The sequence below is a fragment of the Canis aureus genome, chromosome 33 (genome assembly GCF_053574225.1).
Source record: "Canis aureus isolate CA01 chromosome 33, VMU_Caureus_v.1.0, whole genome shotgun sequence".
Classification (NCBI taxonomy): Eukaryota; Metazoa; Chordata; class Mammalia; order Carnivora; family Canidae; genus Canis; species Canis aureus.
Window position 1 is genome coordinate 1,608,883 of NC_135643.1, and position 25,011 is coordinate 1,633,893.

At 45.6% G+C, this 25,011-nt stretch overlaps 1 protein-coding gene across 10 annotated transcripts in view; it reads left to right on the forward strand.

Moving 5' to 3' along the window:
• SHROOM3 (shroom family member 3) overlaps positions 1 to 25,011 on the forward strand; it is a 325,226-nt gene that overhangs the window by 285,392 nt on the left and 14,823 nt on the right. For 9 of the 10 annotated variants that reach the window (XM_077882553.1, XM_077882555.1, XM_077882554.1 and 6 more), the window contains 5 exons: positions 5,327 to 8,495; positions 14,858 to 14,931; positions 17,589 to 18,488; positions 19,641 to 20,132; positions 22,007 to 22,157. In XM_077882553.1, the coding sequence (XP_077738679.1) occupies positions 5,327 to 8,495; positions 14,858 to 14,931; positions 17,589 to 18,488; positions 19,641 to 20,132; positions 22,007 to 22,157 (4,786 nt within the window). The remainder of the gene's footprint in view (positions 1 to 5,326; positions 8,496 to 14,857; positions 14,932 to 17,588; positions 18,489 to 19,640; positions 20,133 to 22,006; positions 22,158 to 25,011) is intronic. The other variant, XM_077882548.1, reaches the window with a different exon arrangement.

The following is a 25,011-nucleotide window of genomic DNA, read 5'->3' on the forward strand; positions in this document are numbered from 1 at the left end:
CACACATACGAAAATATTCATTCAGGAATCTCCTATATTTACTACAAATTCAGAATCCATGCAAATTACGATTCATCTTCTGGTGCCAGGGAGTTACTCTGTAGCTTCAGAGTTTTTGAAAGTGCCTACATAAGGGTAATGGCAGGGAAGGGAAGGTCAAGGGAATATGGGTCCTACATGCAAATGAGATGCAAGTGCTGTTGGGTCAAATGGGAGAGGGGTATGACTTCCGGAAGGATTACTTAACAGATGGTGGCTCCACATTTGGCAAGGCCAGGACTCAGAATCCTTAACACTCATGTCTGCTCAAATCAAGGGCCAATTCCTAGACTTCTCACTGATGGCCATGGTTCTCAGCACATCAAGATAGGCTTCAGGCCACAGAAAAGAATCTCCTGGTGACCCTCTTTGTTATAGACACTCTCTCCCTTGCCTGTGTCCCTTCTAATAACCCTGAATTTATTCTTGCCTCTCAGCAGGGCGCCACCTGCACCAGGCTCAGCACTTTTACTCTCTGGGCCTTTGGAAGGTTAGATGTAGAGAAGAAAAGAAACTTGTTGGAAAGTACTTGGGCTTTTAAATCAAACCTAGGTTTAAATCCCAGCTTCACCACCTACTAGATGAGCTTAAGCAAAACGTTTAACCTCTTAGATCTTGTTTTTCTTGTCTGTAAAGTGAAATTAATAATATGTATCCCATTGGACCATAGTGAAGACTAAGTAAAACATGTAAAACGTTTAGTGCAGTTCCCTGGAATATAATAGGCACTCAATAATTATGACAGTTACAATCATTAGGCTGAAGACTTATCAGAGGCACAGTGAAACCTGATAATCAGTTTCAAGGTTAACGGGCACCAGCCAGCACGCACATACAATGCAATGGTGTATTAGTAGAGTGCTCCTAAACAGTGCGGCTCCATGGAGCCTCCCAACACCTAACCACAGGAGTCCCTAAATCTGGTCTTGCTGTAACCTAAAAAGCATGGGCAGAAGTTAAGACTACTGCAATCAGTGCTCAGAAGAGCTGCACCCAGGAACTTGGTGACTTCCAAGAGAGTTCACTACTGGAGGACAATTGGAGCTGGCATCAGAAGTGCAGTACTCTGAAGGCTGTGTTTCTGCACCTCCCAATTTCTCCATCCTCTCCCAACCTCCAGAGGGGCTGAGGCAGGTGATCCATCCCAGTGCCTTCTAATGCAAGCTTCAGGACAGATCCCCCTGACCGTCTGCACCAAGGGCTGTAGGGAATACAAGGAGAAAAGCAAGCTCACATTACCTGCAGGGCTACAGACCTGAGTATTTTCTTCCCTGGCACAGGTCACCCTGTGGTCTGTTCGGTCCACACTGCAGGCTTGTAGCTCTGGCAGATGACTTCACCCCAACTCTGTGCTGCTCAGAGGGCCTGACGTAGGCAGCTGTCAGTGGAGAAGCGCTCCAGGCACATTTCTGAGGAGCACAGTGGCATCTAGTGGTCTGATATGCCAAACCAGGTGATTGGCATCCCTCTGACAGCCTTCCTTTAGTTCTAGAAACCCAATCTCTGTCCTAAGTTTTTGGATCTGTTTCTCATTAAGAAGCACGAGAATCAGGGAGCTTGAGGAAGCGGGAAGCACAGGACAAGTGATTTTAACTCCCTGCAAGCTGGTTTAGATAAGACTTTCACTGAACCTATATTTTAGCTGGCTCCTGTCAGGCCTGGCTCCCGGTCTTTATGCTGTCCTACAGAACTCTTACAAAACGGTCCTCAGTATAAAGTATTTCAGGGGCAGCCCGGGTGGCACAGCAGTTTAGCGCCTGCCTTCGGCCCAGGGCCTGATCCTGGAGACCCAGGATCGAGTCCCACATCGGGCTCCCTGCATGAAGCCTGCTTCTCCCTCTGCCTGTGTCTCTTCACCTCTCTCTCTCTCTGTGTCTCTCATGAATAAATAAATAAAATCTTTAAAAAAAAATAAAGTATTTCAGAAGAGATCTAGGAAAGTCATGTAATCCAGCCCCCTCAGAGGAGGCAGAGGAGGCTGAAATAACAGTATCAAAATGCTAAAGAACGAGTACTACATCTCAGATGATTTCTAGTTCCTGGGGGTATAATGCTGAACAAGACATAAGAAGCCCCCGCCCTATAATATTTGTTTACCAAGGTCTGTTCCATGGATAATAATCCATTAGATGCTCCTTGGAAAAAAGTTCCCAGAACCAAATTAATTTAGAAAACACTATTTAGTATATTTTCCTTTTAGAACATCACATGAACAATAGTTTATGAAAGACTCAGAAGTCTTATAGCAAATAGAGTTAATTTATTTAGCCCAGCATTTTCTAAACATTTGATCATCTAAGGAATTATCAGGTTCCCTGCTGAGCGGGGAGTCTGCTTCTCCCTCTTCCTCTGCCATTCCCCCTACTTGTGCTCTCTGGCTCTGTCAAATATATACATACAATCTTTTTAAAAAAGAAAAAAAACCATTTTCATACACTGGTTTTGTGCTCTTTTCTGTGTTTTAAGTATCTAAAAAATATGTTTAAACACGTAAAATCAAGAGTAATTATAAAAATAAGTAATATTATAAGAATACATGGATCTACCATAGAAGTAACATTTTTGTCATATTTGCTTCAGATCTTAAGTATTACAGACACAATTGAAGTCTCTTTCATATAATGAAAGGGGTATAAGATAGTGTCAAGTAGTGGTAAGTCCTGTGAAGGAAGTAAGCAGAGGATCAGGGAGTAAGGACGGAAGAGATGCTCTCGCATTCTAGGAAGTCTTCTCTCAAGCAGAGACTTGAATAAAGAGAAGTGAGCCAGGTGAAGGGCAGACCGTGTGGTGGGAACAGTGAGTGGGTTCAAAGCCCCTGAGACACTGGAATCTCTTTCATGGGTCTGAATTCGAAGAAGGAAGCCATCACCTTGGAGTGTAGTGAGCAAGAGGAGACCAATAGAAAATGAGGTTGGGAACTAGCCAGACCACAATAAGAAGCTTGACACACTTACCTTTTTTTGTTTGTTTGTTTGTTTAAGATTTTATTTTTTTATCCATGAGAAACACAGAGGCAGAGACATAGGCAGAGGGAGAAGCAGGCTCCCTATGGGAAGCCTGATGCAGGACTTGATCCCAGGATCCCAGGATCACCACCTGAGCTGAAGACAGACGCTCAACCACTGAGCCACTCAGCTGCCCCTGCACACTTGTCTTGACAGTAAGGCTATCTCTGTGGGGGTTGGAACTATTGTGGGGGAATGAAGACCTCATCCTTGGTTCTTACCCACCATTAAAAGTGCAATCTTGGAAGCAGGAATGGCAAAGATAATCAAAATGACTACTTCCAGAAAGTGGTGGAAGAACCTTGTAGAGGGTGATGTCTGCGTGTTCACTGGCATACATAGCATGCCACTTGGTCACATTCTCCACTCTGCTTGGGAATGGGGATTCTGGAGGGACAGAGCCCTCCCTGAGTAGCAAAGAGCATGCATGTCACAGGAGGGAACCTATTGTACATTTTCTCTGCCTAAAGATATTTATACCAGTGATTTTGCATTTCTAGACATCATCTACATCTTGAGATATGTTAACGATGATACTTCTTCCCACTCAGTAGTGACAGATTCCATTTATCCATTTTGACTTTCTGTGGTTCCTAAGTAGATCTGACTTATCGTTTTGGTGAAAGATTACTAAAACCTTCAGCAGTTCAGACAGGGATTAAGTCTTGATTACCACCTACATGGAATCGGTGAGCAAAACAGCCAATATGGGATATATGGCTTCCATTTCCACTCCAAGTATTAGCTCTGAATCTTTTGTTAGAGGAGATAAAGGGAAGCGTAAGTGGGTCATATGAGATTATCCTCAACTGAGCCATCATGTACATTTTTAACACAATCTCTTCATCTGAAGGGGAACTAGGAAGGAAGGGGGGAGGGGGTGAAGTCTGGCAGTGACATATGCCATACCATTGAGTGCCAGGACTGGCAGCTCTAATCTGGCTGGCCCAAGAGCTGTTCCTTTCTCCCTGTCCCTCCCCAAGTAGGAGGCTCCACTCAGTAAATTGACTTTCTCTAAAAGAACTATATTCTGGAGGCAAGTTGCTGAAAATGTAGTCTTCCTTGCAATCCAGTGCCAGTTTTGAGTCAAATATGGTCTTTCCAGTCTCTTGCCGTAGACCCTGGATTTAGGTCAGCCACAAAGCATTATCGTATACTTTGCCAATAAGACACTGTATTTACTTAAATGAGATCTAGAAATATAATAGCCCCATGAATTTTAATAGTGCTGCGATGCCTATTCATTTGAAAGTATTAAAGCTTATCAAAAAAGTTTTAGTGTTTACCCTTCTGTAGAGAATGGTGAGTTATAAACATTTGGACAGTTTTGAGATTGTTTGATTTTTGAACCACTTATTCCTTCCTATATGCCCTCATCCCCCTCCCCCAACATGCTGGGAGAAGTATATCTTGCGTTTGTAACTAAACTAATTATAAGTAATTTTGTTTTGAGGCAACTCTCTGGGGTATGCCATGCCAGGATTGAAAGTCACTCCCCGCCCCCCGGCAGGCTCTGAAAATCACCTGGAGGATTGTGTAAAGGAGGAGGTCTTACCTTTCTAAGTGTATGAAAGAGGTTTTGCTCGGGCCTTGGGAGGTCATCACAGATGATGGACTCCTATAATTAAGACTTCTTATAAGGTTTCCCTCGCCTTTCTCTGACTCCCATCTCTGAATTTCTCTCACTCAACTTTGTGTTTAGCTTTCTCACTACAAACAAATTGTCTCTAGTAGTTGAGATTCCAGGAAGATTGCCAGGGAATAGACCTTCAATTCCATAAAAAGGAAAGATATTAACTAAAAACATATACACGTGCACAGAAAGTTCTCCCTTACCCGGTTCACATGCCTGGTCTCTTACTTAGTTCTTCCGCTTCTCACAAAGAGCCCCAAGAGACACAAAACTGCAGTCTCTCTCACTCCTCGTCTCCCACCTCTCATTTCTTGGCACACGTAGAATGTCATTTGCAGCATGTAGCAAATCACATTAATGTGTTTGTTGCCTGTACCCAAAGGCCACACGGCTTCCTTTGTGCTCCCCGTTCCTCCCCTTGCAAGCCTGGGTGATTAATTAGAGGCCCATAGGTTACAGTGTTGGGCAATTACTCCTAGTGACAAAACACAAGGAGGCCGAGTGAGGCCCAAATATGGCCCTTTCACCCGCCCTTCCAAAAACCAAACATCTTACACAAGAGAACATTTATAAGCCAGGTCCTGTGCCTATAAACTACCAAATGGTAACGGCTCAGTGATGCTGACTTCTTTGTTTCCCTTTCTTCTAGCTCTTCTACCAGTGACCTCTCCAACTTTGATCATGCTTATCTGAGGCAGAGCCCTGACCACTGCAGCTCCCAGGGGAGCATGGAGAGCCTGGAGCCCAGTGGGGGATACCCACCCTGCCATCTTCTTTCCCCTGCCAAGTCCACCAGCAGCATTGACCAGCTGAGCCACCTCCACAACAAGAGAGATTCAGCGTACAGCTCTTTCTCCACCAGTTCTAGCATCCTAGAGTATCCACCCCCTGGCATCTCTAGCCGGGAGCGTTCAGCCTCCATGGACACCATTTCTGCTCGGGGTGGCCTCCTAGAAGGGATGAAGCAGGCAGATATTCGCTATGTCAAGACAGTCTATGATCCCCGCAGGGGAGTCTCAGCAGAGTATGAGGTGAACTCTTCAGCCCTGCTTCTCCAAGGTAGGGAAGCCCGAGCCTCAGCAGATGCTCAGGGCTATGATAAATGGCATAATGTTCCTCGGGGCAAGGGAGTGCCACCTCCATCCTGGAGCCAGCAGTGCCCCAGTTCCTTGGACACTGCCACTCCCAACCTGCCTCCTAAAGTGGGTGTGCCCCTGCCCCCAGCTCGAAGCGACAGTTTTGCAGCCTTTCGGCAGCGAGAACGGCCCAGCTCTTGGTCCAGCCTTGATCAGAAGCGCTTCTGCCGGCCTCAGGCAAACTCTGCCGGCGCCCTGAGATCTCCCCTCCTAGAGGAACAGCTGCATCCTGTGCTAGAGAGGAGTCCGGAGAACAGCCCCCCAGCGAAGCCCAAGTATAATTACACCCAGAAGGCCCAGCCTGGCCAACCTCTGCTGCCGACCGGCATCTACCCGGTACCTTCTCTGGAGCCACACTTTGCCCAGGTGCCCCAGCCTTTTGTGAGTGGTAATGGCACGCTCTACCCAGCACTGGCCAAGGAGACCGGCTATACAACTCCTCATGGAGCTTGTGATGAGACTGCTACCTTTGACGAGAATGGGAACCACGATGGATCTACCAGGCCTGGGTTTGCCTTCTCCGCGCCTCTAGAACACGATTCAGTGTCCCCGGTGGAGAGGAAACCTGGAAGTTCAGCCAAATGTGTCCCCTACAAAGTCCATTTCCCTTCAGTACCTGAAAATGAGGAGGATACCTCCCTGGAGAGGCAGCTCACACCTCTCCAAGGCAACAGCCCACATCCCAGTGAGAGAAAGAGCACCCACAGCAACAAGCCATATTCTCATTACCACAGCCTCAAATGCCCTCAGGCCTGGCAAGTGGGCGAAGACAAAAGATCTTCGGGGACCTCCGAGCTTTGGGACGGTGATTTACATGAAGACCACAACGCCAACCTGCAGCAGAGGCTAGAGAGAGAAGGCCTAGGCCAGAGCCTGCCGAGCAACTGTGGCAGGACCAAGTCAGCCTTTTCCTCCCTCCAAAATATTCCTGAGAGCCTAAGAAGGCAAAGCAGCTTGGAGCTAGGAGGGGGAGCCCAGGAGGGCTACCTGGATGGCCGGTCTACCTCTGTAATCAACAGCAAGGTGGAAGACTCTGGAAGGAGAGCTCTTCCTGATTGCAGGAGGCATCTGGACAGGCCAGTTTCCTATCCAAGGCCTGAGGCAAGACCCAGTGCCTTGGCCTCTTTCCCCAGTTCAGACTCAAGGTACAGGGACCCTCCCTCCTCACCCCACCAACAGGTATCCAGTCTGGGCAGGAGGTGGCTCAGCTCCAGCAGCGCCTCGGCTCTGCAAGGCCTTCAGCCCGGGAAGCCGCACTGCTCGGTGCTGCAGAAGGTTTCGGAGATCGAGCAGCGAGCGCAAGGGCAAGGACGCCAGAGAGCCCGGAGCCTGAGCGGCTCTGGTTACGGCCAGAACCACAGGCCCAGCGGGACGCTTCCGACCTCGAATACTCTGGGGGATGACTCTGGGGACACAAGAGCCGACGCCCCTGTTCCTGAATCCACCGGACTCCTGGGCAGTGCGGAGCGGCGCGTCACGCGTGAGCCAAAGCTGGAAGAGGCCTTCTGGCAGCCGGACGGCCAGCGGCGGAGGGGCGGGCCCGGTGTCGGCCGCGGGCCCCGGCTGCGGGGCGGGGAGCCCCCGGGGCGGGACACGCCGCTGCCCCGCAGCCAGAGCACCCTCCAGCTCTCCGGCGGGGACAGGCCCGGCTCGCCCGAGCCCCCCGCGCTGGACGCCCCGTTCAGCCGCGCCTACCGCGACAGCATCAAGGATGCGCAGCCCCGCGTGCTGGGGGCCACCTCCTTCCGGCGCCGGGACCTCGAGCTGGGGACGCCCGCGGCCTCGCGAGCCTGGCGCCCGCGGCCCGCCTCTGCCCACGTGGGGCTGTGGAGCCCGGAGCCCGCGGCCTCCGCCTCCCCGCACGCCCCCCGCGAGCGGCACAGCGTGACCCCCGCCGCCCGCCCCGCACCCTCTGCACCCCGGAGGGGGCCGCGCCGGCGCCTGGCCTCGGAGCACAAGCAGCGCTCCTACTCGGAGCCCGGGAAGATGAACGAGGTGGGGGTCTCGGAGGGGGCGGAGCGCGCGCCCCGGAGCCCGCCGAGGAACGGGCTGTGCGCCCCCGAGAGCGAGAGCCCCGTGGCGGGCCGGCGCCGCGTCCCCGAGCGCCCGGGCAAGGCCTGCTGCGCGCTCGGCCTGTCGCGCCCGGAGCTCCGGCGGTTCCAGCAGAGCGCGCTCGCCGACTACGTGCAGCGCAAGACCGGCCGGCGGCCTGGCCCCGCCGCAGGCCCCGGCCCCGGGGACCCCGCGCTGCTGCGGGAGCGCGCCCAGAGCAGCCCCCTGAGGCCCGGCGCCGCGGCCCCCGAGGGTCCCGGCCTGTGCGCGCTGCGGGAACGCGGTGGGCAGCCCCGCGGGGAGGCCGTCCTCCCCCCGGCCGCAGCCGCAGCCGCAGCCGCAGCCGCAGGGGGGGCAGGGGAGCCCCCGCGCGCGCCCAGAGACCGCCTCCAAGGGGAACGGCAACGGGGGGCCCCAGCCCCGAGGGAGCTGCTCGGAGGCGCTAACTACGGACCAAAGTGCACCCAGACGGTGCACGGGACCCCTGGGGAGCCCTGCGCGTGGGGGGCCGCAGCCAGGAGGACCGGGAAGTCCATGTCCGCGGAGGACCTGCTGGAGCGCTCCGACGCCCTGGTGGCCCCCGTCCATGTGAGATCACGGTCCTCTCCCACCGCAGACAAGAAGCACCAGGTATGTGTAACCGGAGGGGCCTGGGATGGGGCCCGTCGGCCCTGAGCTTTACTGCGGCTCCCCTACCCCCCCTTCTCCCCACTTTTTCCTTTCACATTTGTTTTCATGGGGTGATTTCTTTCTTTTTTTTAATTTTTTTTAATTTATGATAGTCACAGAGAGAGAGAGAGAGAGGCAGAGACACAGGCAGAGGGAGGAGCAGGCTCCATGCACCGGGAGCCCGACGTGGGATTCGATCCCGGGTCTCCAGGATCGTGCCCTGGGCCAAAGGCAGGCGCCAAACCGCTGCGCCACCCAGGGATCCCCCATGGGGTGATTTCTTTCTGGGTCCCTGATGCTCTTCTAGAGACAGACATATGTAGATACATAGAGCTGTAGAGATACTTTGTATAGATCTATGTGTCTTATAGAGAGAGATATATACACGTGGTCGTGTGTGTGTGTGTGTGTGTGTGTGTGTGTGTGTGTACACTTGATTTTAGAAAGCTACCCAGCTCTCAGCGCAAGAATGCATGGTTAGGAAAAGTTGGGGATTATCTTTTCCGCTGGTTTGTTTTATATTCATGGAATATATTTTAAAGATTTTAGCTTTGCACCCTCTGTTTCCGACTTTTGCATTGACAGAACATGAAGAATTACCGACTTTAATAGTTGTTGGTTATTGAACTCCTGGCCCTCGGCTGAGTATGCTTTACATTTGTTATTTCATTGATTCTCACAATCCTCCTGTGGAGTATATTTCCCTCATCAAACCTAAGACTCCTTGACTCCCATCTGAATTCTTGAGTGCACCATCTTGGTGAGATAGGAGAATCACAGACATTTCAAATTCTCACAGAGAAGGATTTTCTAAAAAAGATTTCCAACTATTCCAAGATTATGAAGCGCTTTCCACTGGAAATTTCAGCAGAGCTAGCTGTAGAACCTGAGTACTAACTCCCAGGAGTCTACCAATTTCCCTAACCGATTCATAGCCACTGCTTGCTGTGGGTGCACTGCAGATCAAAGGCCTACCTCATGGTTCCCTCCCTACCTAAGATCAGATATTAGGAATTCACATCTACGTTAGCACAAGGGAGAACACTCCTCCGTTGCCTCTTCTCACAGTCTCTTTCCCCCAGCAGAGAAGTCGGTCATTTAACAAGAATTTGTAGAGCACGCGTCATGTGAGAAGCTCTATACCACAAGGTTGAAGGAAACACAGAAGGAAATAAGGTTCATGCCTTTCTGGGGTTCACAACTGAGCAAGGAATAGGAACTTCTATATATAAATAGCGAATCTGACTAGCAAATGCTAGACTAGAGTCTGCTTCTTCCTCTCCCTCTGTCCTCCCCCTGCTTGAGCAATCTTTCTCTTTCGCAAATGCTTTGCTAGTCATAGCAGCTAGTCCAATAATATGCTTTGGAGGGAAGAGTGGTTAACTGGGAGGATCTAAGGGCTTCTCCTGAAGGAGATAGAATTTGAACCAGGCTGTGAAGGATGGGCAGGATGTTGACAGAGGATTGGGGGTTGTGTGTGGGAGGCATTAGTTGGTAGAAACAGCTTCAAAGAAAGAAAGATTCGGACGTTACTCCCTGTGAGGTTTCTTCGCTGCACTGCTTCTGGAACCAAATACTGTACCTATCTAGATAGATTCTGTTCCAAGATACCTGGAAATATTTTCTCCTCAGCATAAATGCACAAAAAATTGTATAGAGGCAATCTTCCATAAGCTTTCATTAATGTTTCTCCTCCCCTCAGAATGAAGGCAGAGCTAATTTCTACTCCTTATCCTACCACTAAAACACTTAAAATCCGTGTATGTGACATACAATTTCAGCTAGTTTGATGGACTTCAGTAACATAACAATCCAAACATTTTCTCATTTTTTTCTTCCCATGTTCTAAAGAAAACAGAAATTTTAGTGAAAACTAAATCCTCTGATTTCTTAACTGTATTTCATTATTCTCCCTTGGGGAATTGGTTAGATGGCTATGAATGCTCTTTTGCTTTTTCCTCAAATATTTCTCAAGTCTGGTAAACTGGGAAATAAAGCTAAAACATAGGTGGTATAGAGAAATTATGAAATTCCTCCAAATCCCAGCTAAATATGTTATTCGAAAAACTTTTTTAGGGGTGCCGGGGTGGCTCGGTCTGTTAAGTGTCTGCCTTTGGTTCAGGTCATAATCCCAGGGTCCTAGAATTGGGCCCCATGTCTGGCTCTCTGCTCAGTGAGGAGTCTCCTTCTTCCTCTCCCTCTGTCCCTCACCCTGCTTGAGCTCCCTCTCTCTCTTTCTCAAATAAGTAAAATCTTTTTAAAAACTTTCATTTTATCTGTGCTATTTTGCTCCTACAAATTCTGAAGACAAATTATCAGCCCCCAAATTGTAATTGTGTCTTGAGCTTCCTTCTCCCATTCTCCCACCCAGCAACCAGACCTTGCCTACCCTGAAACCTGGTCCATGGCAAGGTCTGCTCCTTGCATCTTCTTTATTCAGCCACCTTCTACCCTATTTATAGAACTAGTTAAAAATCGATCAATCAATCAATCAAACTAGGCTCCACACAATTACTGTGGTTATTTCTGAATATTATGTTGTTTTTTTATATGCATGACTTCCAGAGACTTTACCATTATTATTAAGCTTTAATGAAGGTATTGAATAAGAATTTGTCTCATTACAGCTTTAGAGAACTCTGAGAAATTAAGTAGCTGTGTAGAAAGTGTCTGCCTAATAAGTTAAACCCAAAATATTTCTGGTGCCGGCTCATCCCATGGCATCCTGAACAAATGCTACTTGCTCCTGCCAGCCAGATGCTAATAGAGTAGGAATATATATGCTTTACATAAAGATTCAGTTCTTTTTCAGAAGTCCATTAGTGAGGACAATTTCTGCCTCCAAAAAAGGTCAGCATGGAAATCAATTCCTCTGTTTATAAAAATTGGTCATTCTTGCACCTAAATAATTGCAGATGGCTGCCACCACACCTAGCCTGAGACCTTCTCAGATACTCAGCAGGCCAGGGCCTGTCAGCCAGCGCTGGTCCTCTCATTGCTTCTCCTTTAATTCTTCTTCATTTGAAAAGTGTAATTGCAGATCAAATGGATATTAGTGATGGAGCTGAAGGACACATCAAATTCTTGCCTATTTCCTACTCTTTATGCAACTTTGGAAAACTTAATTAAGCTTTTTAAAATAGATCCCTAGGTGGCGCAGCGGTTTGGCGCCTGCCTTTGGCCTAGGGCACGATCCTGGAGACCCGGGATCGAATCCCACATCGGGCTCCCGGTGCATGGAGCCTGCTTCTCCCTCTGCCTGTGTCTCTGCCTCTCTCTCTCTCTCTCTCTCTCTGTGACTATCATAAATAAATAAAAATTTAAAAAAATGTTTAAAATGGATGGGCCCTGCAAAGCTGCCAGAAAACATCCAAATATTTCTGCTTTGGAGATGGAAATTTACACCTATTCATTGCATTGATTCAGAATTCAGCAAATGCTTTAAAAAGAAACCTATGGAAAAATAAGATTCCTGGCTGGGAGTTGTTTTTCCAGATGCTGAGGCTTCTCTGGTTCTCACTGTATTTTCAGAGACCTTGGTTCCTGATATATAAGATGTTCACCATATGATGGTGTGGCGAACATCATTTAATTGCTGAGGAAATTGCTTAGTGCATCCCAGTGTTGGATGTAGGCTTGATTCTGTAGAATGCAGCTTGTAAATTGTTTTAGCACCCCTTAGGAAGCACCCCCTCAAGCTTGTGCATAACGAAACACCTTGCCGTGGAATGTGAAGTTATAAATAGCTAATAATAATAAATGTTTACTATATAGCAGTCATTGTTCTACATGTTTTATAAGCATAAAAGTAATCTTTACCTATATGCAAGGAAGTAGACACTGTTGTCATCTCTGTATTATGGATGAGGGATCTGAGGCACGGAAAGGATGAGAAATCTGCCCAAGGTAGTGGGAGCGAGGTTTTGACCCCATGCTATCTGACTTCAGATTCTGCGAGGCACTATACCAGACTCCCTCCTTAAATAAAAAAGACTGGGGGAGGGAGGAGGCAAGAGTTAAATATCTATCTGAAAACTTTAAGCCGATGAACTGATTTCATTTGAATATTTACTGATTACTGCTATTCACATTTAAAATAAAATTTTAAGATTTCTCAAATGAATTTCTAATTCATTTTAGCAGACACTTGAAACTGCTATTCCAAAGTAGATGAATACTGTCGTGTTTATATTTTATTGTCTATAGAGATAGTTGAATATCTAACTTAGAACCCTAAGCAAGAATGAGGATCGGGACTGAAGAGACTTTAGGTTGATAGTTTTAAGTTTGGTATGCCTAATAAAGACTAAGAACAGGGGTATTTTTAAGTCAGTCATCAGAAGTCAGGTAACCAACAAACACAAATAGACATTTACCCAAGTGTCTACTGGAATAGCTCTATACCATAAGTACTTTATTTTCTATATTACATATAGATTGTATGTATGTGTGTATATATATATATATATATAATATATTCTAAGTATATTTTCTATATATTTCTATATGCAAAAATATATTTATTTTCTGATAAGAATTATAAAGTCTTCTTTGGCAATGAATATATGCCCAAATCAGAGCAAGTGAATACAATAGAAATTGATCTCCTTGGGACTGTACTAGGTTGGTCTTCTGTCCGAATGATGTTGTCATTGACAGATTTAGGGAGTTCTCTCAAGTGAGTCTAACTTCCTTTATCTTGTGCACACCCACCTAAATATCTATTTAAGCTTGAGATTCTGGGGGCCAACTGATGTGACTACGGGAGTTAAACTCATTCTCATACTGAAATTCAAAGAAAACAAGAAAATGGGAAAATATACTTGTTAGTGGGCAAGGAGCTCAAAGGGATCTAGAGGCTCCACTTAATTGCACATTCTTATCAAGAAGGGGGTGGAATGGGGAAAGATTTTAGAAGGACTATAAGGTTTCATGGAGAGCAGGAATTCTCATTTCTTAGAGTGATATTTGAGCAAATTGGAGACACTTGGAACTCTTTTTTTCTCAAAGCATTGAAGTCTGATTGCATCCTGCCCAGCCTCTGAGGCTCACTTGTTAAGATTCCAAGGAAAGATCTTAGGCTCTGAAGACATCATGGTTTGAATGCTAGCTCCTCCACTTTAACTGTGGGTAAAATAACCTCTCTGAGCTGCAGTTACCTTCCTTCTCCTTATTGTTATGGATTGAATCACAGAGGGACTGTTAGGTGCCTGATACAATTCCAGGCACATAATTTGAAGATTTTAAGGTATTTTGCAGAGTGGCACTCAGTAAATGCAATGAAATGATAGCTGCAAAAAAAAAAAAAAAGGATAGCTGCAATTAACAATATTCACATGTTTATTTTTCCTTCAGGCCTATTACAACCTTTGGCTCTTCTTTTTATTGTCTGTTAGTACTTCTACCACTGACTGGGCCAAAAAACAGGTAGGAAGCAATTAGCTCTTTGGACAGAGTAAATGGTGAAAGTTGCTAAAACTAAGTGTAGGGAGCATATATGGATTTAATTTCTGTTTTCTGCCTGTCTCTCATTATAAATAATTGAAAATTAACTATATTATCAATAGCAACATCATTGTCTTCATCAGGACCTGTTCCAAATTTTATACTATCAAAAACTCACCAAAAAAAAAAAAAAAAGAACAAGAAAGAAAGAAAAGAAAAAACAAAACCGCATCTCTTACCCTGTCAGGAAACCAATCCATACCCTTATTAAAAACAGAAGCAGGTAATGATTACCCCTGAAAAGTTACCAGAGTCACTGATATTACATGTGGGCGAGATGTTTTTTTTTCCTGAAGAGAATAAACTTCAACTTGATTACAAGCCAAAGTCATATCTTTTCTCTAAGAACATTTGAGATCTTTGCTAAATTCAATAAACTATCCTTTTCTTGTCATCTCCCATATTCCCGTATTGCTGTTTCAAAAGTTTGGTCTTTTAAAATAATTTCCATCATTTTACTTCAAGTACAGCAGTTATTTTGAACCCTGGAAATAATTTTTATCAGATTTCTGCTTAGAAAATGCCCTGGTGCAGAGAGGCACCTGGCAAGACAGAAGGAGGTGCAAATCCTAGCCCTGCCACTTGTGACCTTGGGAAGGCTCACTGCTTTGGGCCTGTTTCCTCATTGATCCACTGGGGTTAACAGTACTTCCTGGGGCTTTGGGATGAAGTGGGATCATATATGACCGTGCATGTTGGTGCCTGACAGTAAGTAGCAAGCCTCCAATAAATGTTCCTTCTCCTTTCTATCTCCACTCCCTTGGTAAATTTAAATACCTGTTTTTGGTAATAACGTTGTGCCTTTCTTCTGTTTCAAGGATATGGTTTTGGGAGAAAACAACAGCTTTGATCTTGTGAAGGATGCGTGTTATTTGGCTGGCCCTGGGTCTGGGTATGTACATATATTTATGATGCCCTCTGCCTTATGAATACTCCCCGAGTTAAATGTTTTTCTTCCACTCTACAAGAAAGGAAAATGTGACATTAAGATGTTTCATCATATTGTGTGCTGCCTTTTCAATTTGTCTAGGCCACAGGAAACTTTAAATTTTTTTTATTTATGACTTTCTCTAAGAATACTTATGCAGAACAGGTTGATTGTGTACTATTGAGGCAGTAGTTGACTTCAAATAAGTTGAACCTCAGAATAGTTAGTAGAGATGCTCTTCTCTAGCATATCCTATGGCTCACACATGGGGCCTCGCTTGTGTGGCTCTCTTCCAATTCTGTGCACAAAGGATCAGTTCTGGTGATTAAAGCCCCAGGGGGAAAAAAAAATAAAGCCCCAGGGGAAGAATGAGCATTTCATAAACAGCTTCATAGAGCAAGACAAACTTACTGGAAGCATAGGAAGTAAAAAATAAAGCTCCAAATCATAGTTTTTAAGCACTTAGGGATAGAAAATAAGAAAGTTAGTTTAAAATTGCCATCAAAATAATTTCTTCTAAGTAGAAAAATATAAGGGGTAGAGTTTAAATTTCTGAAATCTTCACACGCAGCTCAAATAGAAATTTCCAAAGAATTTCTCCGCACATGCTTGTATATAGTTTTAATGCAGCATCACAGGGCATTACTAATGATAATGCATTTAAATCCTCCTTACTATCTTCCATGCTTTTTGAAACCAGTTCTTTTTCCATCTATTTCATTCAATCATTGTTTCTTTTTCTGTACTATATTCACTTTCTCAATATCTTAGCCTAATACTGTCACTTAAAAGCAGCCTATGTGAAGGTGGCTTAGTTGGTTAAGTGTCCGACTCTTGATTTTGGCTCAGGTCATGATCTTGGGGTCATGAGGTCAGTCCCACATCGGGGTCTGCCCTGGGTGTGGAGCCTGCTTAAGATTCTCTCTCTCGCCCCTCCCACTCCCACTCTCTCTCTTAAAAAAACAAAAACAAAAATCTTTTACCCTATCCTTTGTTCTTGAAAAAATACAACCACCATGGAGAAGCATTCTTAACCAGACTAAGGATTTATCTTAAATATTACCTTCAAAAACACACAATTTAAATATGGTTCCTATAAACTAAGAAGATTAAACAAAAACCTGAAAATATATCAAAGTTTATTTGGGTGTTATTTTAAATAAAGGATGAATTTTTTTTTTTTTGATGTCTCTCCTTTAAAAAAAAGCCTCAAGTTACAAATATAATAAAACGAAGTTACCCAAGTTAGGCATTAAAACAGATTCCAGTTATTCCATGTCCTATTAGAGGAGTTTAAAAATAGTTCATATCCTCCAGTCTAAACAGCAATTGGGCAGAGACACTTCTTGTCCAACAGATATTTACTGTGGGGGTACTTTCTGTCAGGTACTGAGGATACCAAACTGAATCGGACATGGGAGGAAAGCAGCTGGTGAATCTCCTGCCTTTGGGTTTTCAGTACACCCATTTGGGAACCCACCAAGAAATACAGAATAGCCAATCTTAGATATTGAGAGGTTCCTGGTAAAGAAAATGCCTCTAAATGAAAAGGATATTTCAGGGGAAGGGCGAGGTTGCATCTGAGAGAGATGGGCCCCTTAACCATCTGCATTTATAATACAGAAAAAATAGCATGAGAAGAGCTAACTTGGTTCTTTGCCGTCTTTCCCTTCCATATGCTGCATTCTCCTTGCCTGGCACTTAGACAGTTTTGTGGCAGGCCTGTGCTGGGGCCCTGCCTGGGGACTGAGCCACAGCTCCCTCAGGACTCAGATATGTAAAATGAAAAGTTCCATCTGCTCTGCAGATTCACTTGCATACCAGTTAGGGAGCTCCAAGTGTGGAATTTTCAAATTAGGGTTAGTTTGCTGGAGATTGGCTTTATCTTCACGTTAACTCATGTGTGGCAGCAGGCAGTGCTGGAGATTTGTTTTCTTTGTTTTCCTTTAGAATGTGATAATGTAAGTATTAGAAATCATTGGGTTTTTTCCTCAGTGCCTAGATGGAGGACAGGTGTTTAAATCGCCATGTACCCTATTTGCTCATTATTATTGATCTCTCGCTCTAGAGATAATTGCTTATTAGCTCCTTGAGGGAGGCTCTCCCCCTCCTTCTTACTTTCCATTTTAAAAAATGAAAACACTCGAGACTAAGGGAAAATTGTAAATAAAACCTTCAAATTCAGCAACCTGCACAGATGCTTTCCAAACAGACCTCTCCCATGGGGATCACACTGGGAGAGAAGGAGGCAGCACTCTTTTTCCCAAAGTAGTCCTGAAAGGGGCTGAAGAAATGTATGTTTCCTTTTATATCCTGAAGCCTGCTCTGCAAAACTGCCTTAGGTGGGATATGTGTGCAGGAAGGTTGGGAATAGCCAGAGAGAGCAAACAAAAGGAAATGCCTTGTGACCTAGGTCTACCATTTGACATTTTCCCGTAGGAGTTATGCCTGTCTGGCATTTTTAAAAAACTTAGTTCTTTGTAGGAGCAGCCTGAGGGACAGTGTGCAGCTTCCCTGGGGTCCTTTCCCCAAATGCTTTTCCCATCTGTGTAATGAATTGTTGAGTTCAGTATTTGCCTTTTCTTCTGAGCTGTAACCCTGGTGTTTGTATTCTGCCCCAGGTCACTCAGTTGTTCAGAAAGAGGCCACGAAGACATGCCGTTGCTCAAACAGCATCCTAGCCCTCACTGGCGTGGTTCAGGCTGCAAAGCAGTTGGTGGTACCTCTGTTCCCAGTGAATGTCCTGGACCCCTAGAGCCTCAGCAGCAAGTTAACAAAACAATGCCTTGCCCCAGGCTCCTGGCCCCAGGAATGCAAGGGCATCTCACAGACACCAGGGCTGTACCCCTGACCCCACTCAGCTCAGCTCTGCCTTCCCCTGTTCCCTCTAGCTCACAGGCTGCAACTGATCAGCTGCTTGGAAGGGACAGCCAGACAGGGCAACAGCCTCTTCTATCCTACACCCCAGCAGGGACCCACAGAAGCAATGGTCACAGCCTGGTCCAGCCTGCCAGTCCAAGAAGCCATGAGCCCAACAGCCCAGAGCATGGGATAGAAGAGGCAACAAGGATGCGGGTCTTGCTATCTCAGCGGCCTGCCCTGCCTTGGGTCAAGCGGGCCCACACAGTCAGAGAGGACAGCCTCCCCGAGGGCTCCTCATCACCTGAGTTTGCAAACCTGAAGCACTACAAAACACAGCAGGCTCATTCAAGCTCAAGCAGCACTCTTGAAGACACGCCTCTTGGGACCCCAAGCACTCCAGGGAGGATCTCCCTCCGGATATCTGAGTCAGTCCTACAAGCCTCCCTACCACCTCGGGAGGACTATGATGATGAAGTGTTTGTGAAGGACTTGTACCCCAATGCCACTTCTAGTCTCACATTGGAACTGCCCCCACCCCCACCCCCTCCACTGAGTCAGGACACCCCAGTGAATAGCTCTGACGACTTTCCTCCACCTCCTCCCCAAGCTATGTATGAGGCAGAGCTGGACAGTGAGGATTACAAGGAGCCCCATACCAGGTAAGTGGGCAGACTCTGTGAAGGGCAAGCCCCCTGCTGAGGAAAAAAAGGGAGCCCCTCTAGTAAGAGACTTTCACACTGCAGACTCCCCAGATCCTCCATTGGTTGCAGTAGAGAGAGCCCTGATGTGGAGATTTTCCATACAAGCTTAAGTCATGAAACTGGCAGAACAGTTTGTTTACCTTGGCTGGTTGTTACCCTAGTTCCCAATACTAGCATTGGGAGCAATGGGACAAGAGTATTGAAAACGAACACCAAAGACCGAAAGGCGTAGTTCACTTCTGTGGACATGATAAGTTCAGGGGGTCCAGAAAAGTAACGTCCCTCTTCCCTGCTTGAGTTCTGAATCCGTTAAGAAGACAAAGGAGGAAGACGTAAAAGAAAGAGTATCACTTTTATTATTGATAGAGATGGTACTGGAAAATACGGCTTCTCTCTGAGTGTAAATGAGCCTCCTGATGCTGAGCCTACCAAGTTTATCTGCGTAGCCACAGGCCGTGCCAAGTACACACTGGTGTGTGTGTGTGTGTGTGTGTGTGTGTGTGTGTGTGTGTGAGAATGGAGGGAGGAAAAGGGGTGAAGATTAGCCTAGGGGCAGCCTCACTCAGAAAAAGAGGCTGGACTATGCACAGGCTCTGGTCAGCTTTCTTTCCAATGTCCGTTGCAAAGGATAAAGAACAGAGCTAAAGGTCAGTAATGTTTAGGAAAACCTATGGAAGCCAAAAGAATGGGGAAGAAGCACTTTCCAACACATACTCCCTGGGAAAAGAGATCTCTGAACCCCAGAAGAACACACCGTGCCTCTGGTAACTCCCTCTAAACATCACAAGGGTGATGTACTATCAGCACCCTGTTTGCCTGGACCTTTCAGAAAGCTCTGGACTCTCACTGCAACATTAACCAAAACTGAATTCCAACTAGATCCATCCCCCTTAAAAACTCACACAACTTCCCTGTGACCACCTGTGGGGCCAAGGAGAAAGTCCTTGAGGACTCTGCAGTTTGGGAGGTGGGATAACTTCAGAGCATGACCACCTGGCCCCCCCTCCCCATTCCTCATGTGAGAAGCGACAGCCCCAGTGGGGAAAACTCCTACCTTAGTCTTCCTACCCTTTTGCTGATGCCTCTTACTCTCTTTTTTAATATCCCTAGCAGCTCCAGCAAAGTTGCCAAGGTGACAGTTGCCAAGGAAAGGCCCATTCCTGGTATAGTCCATTTGGCTGGTAGTCAGACACCGGCTTCCAGATCCCAAACTTCTGTTAGAGATTCAGAGACCAACGAGACCAGCCCACCTTCCGCCATGGGTGCTCTGCCCCAACCTGCTGGGGCTCTTGGCCAGGAGCCAAGCCCAGGGCAGCCACCTCCCATCCATGACCCAGACTGTGGGACTCAGGGTTTAGAAAAGAATGTTAGTTCTGGCCCTCAGAAGACCTCAGAAGACATCAGAACAGAGGCCCTGGCCAAGGAAATTGTCCACCAAGACAAATCTCTGGCAGACATCTTGGATCCAGACTCCAGAATGAAGACAACTATGGACCTGATGGAAGGTTTGTTTCCCCGAAATGTTCACTTGCTGAAGGAAAATAGCATAAAGAGAAAGGCCATGCAGAGAACTATCAACTGTGCAGGATACGAAGGCAAGAGGTAAGTCCCTGCCCTGGTAACACCCTGATGGTGCATGTTTACCGTGGTGTGCTGCATCCCAGCCCCCAGCCACAGGGGTGAGCAGTCTGTTATTTTTCCTCCTTTTGATTTCTCCTGGGTTATTGCAATATATTCTCACATGTTTGATTTCCTTAAAGGACTACTATGGGAAAGGTTTAGAGCAGTTTTTGTTTTCTCTTTAATTTTCAATGAAAGCTATGTAGATTGATGGACTGGAACTCTACGGTTAGTGGCTTCTAGACTAAATAAAAACAGCATTTCCTCTAAATTTGGGCTTGCCCTTTAGAATTTTCCAACTGATTCTAACTAAATTACTAACAAGAATAGTATGTTTTGATTTGGGGGAGGGGGAGAAGGAGAAAGGAAAGAGTGATGGAATCCTTACAGGCTCTTTGATAGGTTGTTGGTGACTTTCCTAATATGAGGCCTAAACTGTCACCTGGTCCTCCTTCTTCAGATTTGGCAGAGACTGATTGAGGTGAAGTGACTTATCCAGGGTCATGTGCTAAGCAGACATTTAGTGAGTACCTAAAATGTGCAAGGCAATCTACCAGATTCCGCAAAGGACCCAAAAATGAGTTTCTGAGTGCACCAGTCATCAGTTCACCATGGATGGTTGTAGTACATCAAGTTTAGGAGCTTCCATTCATTCTGTTCTCTGACCACTTGCTGTAGAAAGGCCAAAGTAACTTACACATACATCCTTAGCAAAGCATTTCCTAGCATTATCCCTGAGAACTTACATTCTCTCTATCGATTTAGAAGTGAAATAGTCATCTAACTTTTGCAGCGGAGACCTTCTGGAACAATTTCAAAAGGGTGGCATGCACCATCTTCTGGTGGAAAGGAGCATTGTCCTGTTGTACATGAGACTCAGCAAATAGCCTTTGTGAGGGTTAATTAAATGCCTGAGAAGCCAATTTGTAATGCAATGAATATATGGGGGCGGGAGACGTGGGGGAGCATATAAGAAAACCTTTCCCTATTTTTTCAAATGACTGAATTAAATTTGTTTAGAAGAATAGTCCTAGCAAGCAGGAAACTAGTAAAAATCACTTTTTTCTGTGGTTCCTTATTCCACAGTAAAGTGATGGATGGTCTAGGTGTTAAATAAAGTCACAAGATTGAAACAACTCTCCAAGAGAACCTAACCCCCCTTCCATAGTCATTTATTCAGCTAGTAGAATCTTCCCTGTACTGTGGAAGACAGCTTGGTTACAGTAAGACAGAGAACTCTAGGTAACAGGTTTCTCCGTTCCAGGTTTGTTCTCCAGCCCCGAGACCCCTGTTGTGTAACCGAGGAGTAGACTTCACATCTTGTCCTCACTGACCAGCAAGTTCTAGATTTCTTAGGTTTATCTGGGGTATCATGCTTACATGAGAAGGAAAAAGAGTTGGTGCAACAATTCTAGTAGGCATCAGGAAGATTATAGTGACCTGGAAGAGTAGGAAACAACCCACAATCTGAGGTGTGTGTAGCACCTTCAAGATAACTTCACATTGATCAAGTGACAGCTCCCCCGTGGTCTTTCTGTGCAATAGGGGGTCACTATTGTTCTTATATTTATCACAAAAGGAAAACGTGCGGGAGGTGAAATGACTCACCCAGAGTCACCTGGCAGATCCACAGGCCTGACTCCCAGTCTCCCTCCCAGTACTGCCTTTGATGTTTTCCAGCCCAGGTTTGCCCAGCATCAAGAGCCCTATGCATAATAATCACTCATTAGTAAATATGTATTCATCCTAATTTCTGGGAAGGGACTGAATAGAATTTTTTACACATTTCCAAATGGATAGGCCTGCGGTGAGATGAAGTTTCTGTGCTATGTACTTTTTTGTTCTTTATGGTACAGGAGTGAAGACAAGGAAGCCATGGGCATGTTGGTCAACTGCCCTGCCTACTACAATGTGTCTGCTCCCAAGGCTGAACTTCTGAACAAAATCAAAGATATGCCAGAAGAGCTGAATGAGGAAGAGGAGCAGGTGGATGTCAATGAAAAGAAGGTAAAGGAAGAATTGGGGCCTGTGTTCTGCTCTCCCCCAAGACAGCCAAGGTCCTAGCAGGGTTACCTGCCCCTTAGGGCAGAAGAGGAAGAAGGGCCTGTCACATCACCAGCCCTGCCCATACCATCAATGGACTCTTGACTTCATGGCACTTAGTGATTTCTCACAGCTTTCCTGTCATTTTCATTTTTACAGATGACAAAAGTAAAGGTGACTTCCTAAAAGTCGCATAGCTGAGACTAAAACCCAAGTGCCCTGCCTCTTAATCCAACGTAGACCCCGACACTCTTCTCAGAGCTAACCAGCCAATGCCCACGATCTGTGTCATTTTCCTTTCATGTTTCATGGTCAGAAGGATCATGGAAACTGGAAAATGTAGAAACTTTAAGGGAAAAGACTGATTGGCAAACGATACTTGTGAGGAAAGGTAATTAATCTTTAGGTTCCCCCACTCTCTCTGCAATACTCCAGTGAAGAGTTTGGAAGCACATGTTGGAATTTAGCCGTTAGCATTTGATACTCCTACAGAAATTTCAAATGGAAAGTATTCAAAAAATGACCGTGATGCTGCCGCTCTTTTCCCACATACCCTGGAGATCTAAGCCAGGCTGTGCCTGCAGGGGAGAAAGTTCTTGCCATTCCACTTTCCTACAGCCCCAGAGGAGCCTCCTGCCACTGTGCTTTGAGCTCTTCATACAAGTCAGGCTTGCCTGCTGAAAAAGGACTCTTTGTTAAAGCTGGTCTCTTGCTGAGCTTGGAATGTAAGTGGCTCTCAGTGGTACCAATTCCAGGAGAAGCTCTCTTACGTGATTCTATTTCATTTAGTCTGTGTGTCCTAAACTCTCTTGTTTTTGTGTGGATTGAGACCACAGGATCTAGACCCTGGGAGCAGGGCATCATGGGGCAGGAGGATTTAGGGATTTTAGAAGCACCTCCATCACGGGGGTTCCTCTGCCACCCACTGTTCTGGCTCCTCTGGCGCCAGGACTCCCAAGCACACGGCTGACTCACTGATGCGGCCACTGCAGTAACACGCTCTCCCAGCCCAGAGTTTCCTGTGTAAACCCCTGCTTCATGGCACACCTTCTGGCATACCCCTTACTTCAGTTCTGCCAAATGCCCCCATTAATGGGTCCTCTGTCAGGAAAAAAAACACCAGCCCCGCGCTTTCTATATTTATCCCAAAGAGGGAGCTATATAAACACCATTACAGGTACCAGGTTGTCATGACCCCTTTCGCTGAATATTTTACAGGTTTTTGTCTTGTTGTTGTTTGCATGTACAAATACCCTATTTTACAGTAGCAGTGGGACAGGTTACTTGGTGCTTAAAAAAAAAAACAAAAAACACTTTTCCATCACTTTATCATCAGCCTCTCACTCTGATGATTATGTGGCAAAAGTATTTTTAGATTAAGAATATAAAGGCACAGAGGATTAATACTCATAGGAAATAATAGTAGATGCCATGTACTGGGCACTTCTTGTTAAGCTGTGTTTTTCTTTTTTTTAAAGATTTTATTTATTTATTCATAATAGACAGAGAGAGAGAGAGAGAGAGGCAGAGACACAGGCAGAGGGAGAAGCAGGCTCCATGCAGGGAGCCTGATGTGGGACTTGATCTCAGGTCTCCAGGATCACGCCCTGGGTTGAAGGCAGGCACTAAACCACTGAGCCACCCAGGAATCCCAAGCTGTGTTTTTCATAGTGCCATATTATCTTTATTTCCACAAAACTGCTCTAACACCTGTATTGCCACATTTTACACTGAAGTCATCAGGAGTCAGAAGGAGTCAGGCAAGGGGAGAAGAAGACAAGACATGTCAGAAAAAGGGATTGGCACAGAAAAAGACGTGGAAAAACATAGGGAACATGTGTGTACTAAAGAAAGGCTCTGCCAGAGTTTGATATTTTGGAATGTTAGAACAAACAAAAAGGCTTATGCCTCAGTTAGACAGTTAGAAACTACCAAATTTAGAGGATCACACAGGAAGGAAACAAATCCCAAAAGATGAGGCAGGGAGGCTCCACAGGAGCCAGAAGGCAATGGAGGCTACATGGGGCTTTGTGTGAAAGGCTAAAGAATTCAGATCTTACTGTATGGTGGTAGAGAACCCTATAAGATGTTTTTAATGAACTACAAGCTTATTCATATGTGACAGAATTTTCATTGGTGTCATCTGCATTTACATATCTGATTTGGAAACAGAAAACATGTAAGTTTTAAACGATGTTGTGGAAGGCATCTATTAGTATTTTCAGCATAGAGTTGAAAATGCAGTTCCCTTCCTAATATAAAACAAGTTTTTCTAAGGGTGATTTTAAAAAATGATGCTTGGTCAAGATTGTTCAAGGCAGAGTATAGCCTTCCACTAATTTTCACAAAGTAATAGTTTATTGCCTAATAATTAATTAATTAATTAATTAATTAATTAATTAATTTTTAAAAGATTTTATTTATTCATGAAAGACACAGAGAGAGACAGAGACACAGGCAGAGGGAGAAGTAGGCTCCATGCAGGGAGCCTGATGTGGGACTCGATCCCAGGACTCCAGGATCATGCCCTGAGCCGAAGGCAGACACTCAACCGCTGAGCCACCCAGGCGTCCCTATTGCCTAATATTTAAAGTTACTAATAGCCTAAGATCTATTTCTAGGCATGAAATTCACTGAGTCCAAATTTATTAATATTTTTAAAAATTGAAATTAGACTGAAATGAATTCTACTTTAACATATTTTTATGTATACACTGTAGATGATGGATTATAATATTCCAAGTAAATGTAAGCATTAAAGTATGAAATGCTTTCATTGTCTGAACATAACTAAAGACAGTCTAATAATTAGAACTTT